Raw genomic sequence first — 2,631 nt, forward strand, 5'->3', positions numbered from 1 at the left:
TTCACTCAATCGATCCAATCGAACAACAGATTTATAAATGCGATCTTTTTCAAATTGACTGATTAGTTGTAGCATCGGACCGCATGTGAAAGAGACCATTGTTTGTGTGCCATCACTGAATTGCACCAAATATTCGATCTATAGTTAGAAGGAATATTATATGTTATTGCTTAGAAATTGATTAAATTGAAATTCATGTTTGAAATGTTTGTCAAAAACTCACCGCTCCATTAATGGTAATGGCATTAATGATTCGAATGGGCAATGGATCCCAGTCCACTTCGTCGAGTCCACTTTGGCGAGTTTCCAACTCAAATTCAAGGAGACGATGTTCACTTTTGACCATTTCTTTGCGCACCCATTTAGAATCTCGAATATCGTTTTCGACGAGATATTGAACCTGGATAAAACAAATGACACCCACAAAAACAATATAAATTAAGAAATGACATGAAAAAAATATATGACGACATGAATGAACTTGATTCAAATGCACTTACCTCGTTGAAATGAATACGCTTGGCCAAAACTTTGTCTCTCGCCTCCTCTTTTTCTTCTTCTTCGTCTTCATCGGAATCATCGTATTCGCTGGATATACTGGCCATTGCTGGCTATTGCTAATGAAATGTGAGAGAAGAAAAACAGCACACACAAAATTACATTATATTCTTGCCAATGGATAAATGTTGAAAACAAAAATTTTTTTTTTTTAAATATGAAAAAAATCAATCTAAAAAATATTCAATTGCATATCGTTGTCAAAGTAGACTTTGAAAAATCATAAGAAACTGCGTCGCTTTATTGGCTAGCGGTACCCGTAATCCACTGTGTGCAATGATGAAATTCATAATTGAACATGATTTTGTATTGTATTCTCTCTATCTCAATCTAATTCTAGCATGCAGTCAATTTTTTGTAAAAAAAATTCGAAAATTCTGTTTAATATTATATTTTGAAATAATACTTACCGAACACTTTTTTTGGAAAAACCGACAAAAATCCAATTCGAGAGAATATTTCACTTTCAATGCAAACTGAAAATTTATGCGCAGCAATTTTAGTTCTTACACTGATGATGGTTCAAGACGATGTGACTTGTTGCCGACTTGTTGGTTTGAAATGTCGCAATCAAATACACTCTCACACCAACACATTCAAATCGGTTTGTCGTTGACAGTGGCCGATATTGAACAGCGAATGCGTTAGCTACTATGCAAAACATGACAATTATGACAACAGAGTAGAATATTCAAACGAACTTACCCGAATGTGATTTCTTGTTGCTGTTGATACAGTTTTCGTTTATCCGTTTGCGTCGCCATGTTGTCGTCGTTGTGACGTTGTTCCGATGCAATGCTATTGTGTGTACAACATTGATTCTTTGTGTGTTGTTCTCTCCGCTGCTACTACCAAATCTCAATTTTCGCTGTTAAGGAATACCATTTTGGAATGCGATAAAGTGTGTGTGTGATCCCAACATTCCTTTTTCAACAAATTTAAGTTTTATTCAGACATTATAATGAGATATTTTCAGCCAGATGAATCAGCTCAGCCAGATATCGTCAGGAGCTGAAATTTAGTGAAGAAAATTATGTTCACGCTATCGTTCAATGTAGCGAATAGGGGAAACAATGATAAACGGACGTTTTCACATATCAAAAAATAAAATCATACAGGAGTGAACTCTGAAAACCTCTATAGTGCTATATAACCTCGCTACGTACCTGTCATATAAGTACACCACTTACTGTTGCGAATTTCTAGCATTTATATGGTGCAAAGATATTTGAATTTATTTCGCGAAGTGATAATTTCTTTGATGTTATCTTTTGAACCTTGACACTTCCTTCCGTATAAATATCCAGTGCTAGGGGGGAGACACCAAGAATAAATTCCGAATCCACTATATAAATTACTAATCCAGCTATTCCACTAATCCAAAAACACAAATATGAAATCGAAACTATTTTTACTATTCCATGCACTGTTTCCATCAAAAATATTAATTCTTCTATTCCGCAATATTCCACTAATCCATCAATAAACGTCAAAAGAAATGTCAAATGGATTTGAAGTGAAACAATTTTTGCTATTTCATGCACTGTTTCGCTGTTCCACGCGAATCCATTCACAGGCGGTGCTATTTCATTGCAATTTCTCGAATCTTTACACTAAAAGTCTCATCCTATTCCACGTGTCTGCCCCCTAGATTCAGTGAAATATTGTTAACGTCAGATATTGTAGACTTCTGGTCAAGTGCTACATCGATTATCAATTAATATCACAGCGTTTTGCCTTCTCTTTCTATTTTATGAGCGCTGTACTCATCGGTCTATTCTCGAAAATATTTTATTCAATTGTTTAAAACTAGTAAACATCTGTCATACGTCAATCAAAAAAATTTCTAGATACCTATTTCATAAAGTAATGTTATCAAAACTAAACATTCCATTTTTTGTTTAAGTAAAGAAAATAAAAGCGGAATTTATTTTAACATAAACAAAAACAAATTCCGTTGCTATAATATATCGGAATTGTTTGCTCTTGAATCAAATCTAATCAAAAATAACAATTAATCCTTTTTTTATCTGTTTATACTTCGAACGATCATTGATTTCAACTCAAAAATGT

General features: G+C 33.8%; 1 protein-coding gene across 1 annotated transcript; it reads right to left on the reverse strand.

The window, feature by feature from the left end:
* Nucleotides 1–24: 24 nt before the first annotated feature.
* LOC116348491 lies at nucleotides 25–1,398 on the reverse strand (the record flags this gene model as incomplete). The annotated part of the gene is made up of 5 exons (XM_031779513.1): nucleotides 1,264–1,398; nucleotides 969–1,206; nucleotides 501–617; nucleotides 224–400; nucleotides 25–138 (listed from the first exon to the last, which is right to left on the reverse strand). Coding segments are annotated over exons 3-5 (396 nt in total), but the record flags the coding sequence as incomplete, so codon positions are not given.
* Nucleotides 1,399–2,631: the final 1,233 nt, after the last annotated feature.

The sequence above is a fragment of the Contarinia nasturtii genome, unplaced genomic scaffold (assembly GCF_009176525.2).
Source record: "Contarinia nasturtii isolate CC-2019 unplaced genomic scaffold, AAFC_CNas_1.1 Cnas_scaffold_2488, whole genome shotgun sequence".
NCBI classification, from domain to species: Eukaryota; Metazoa; Arthropoda; class Insecta; order Diptera; family Cecidomyiidae; genus Contarinia; species Contarinia nasturtii.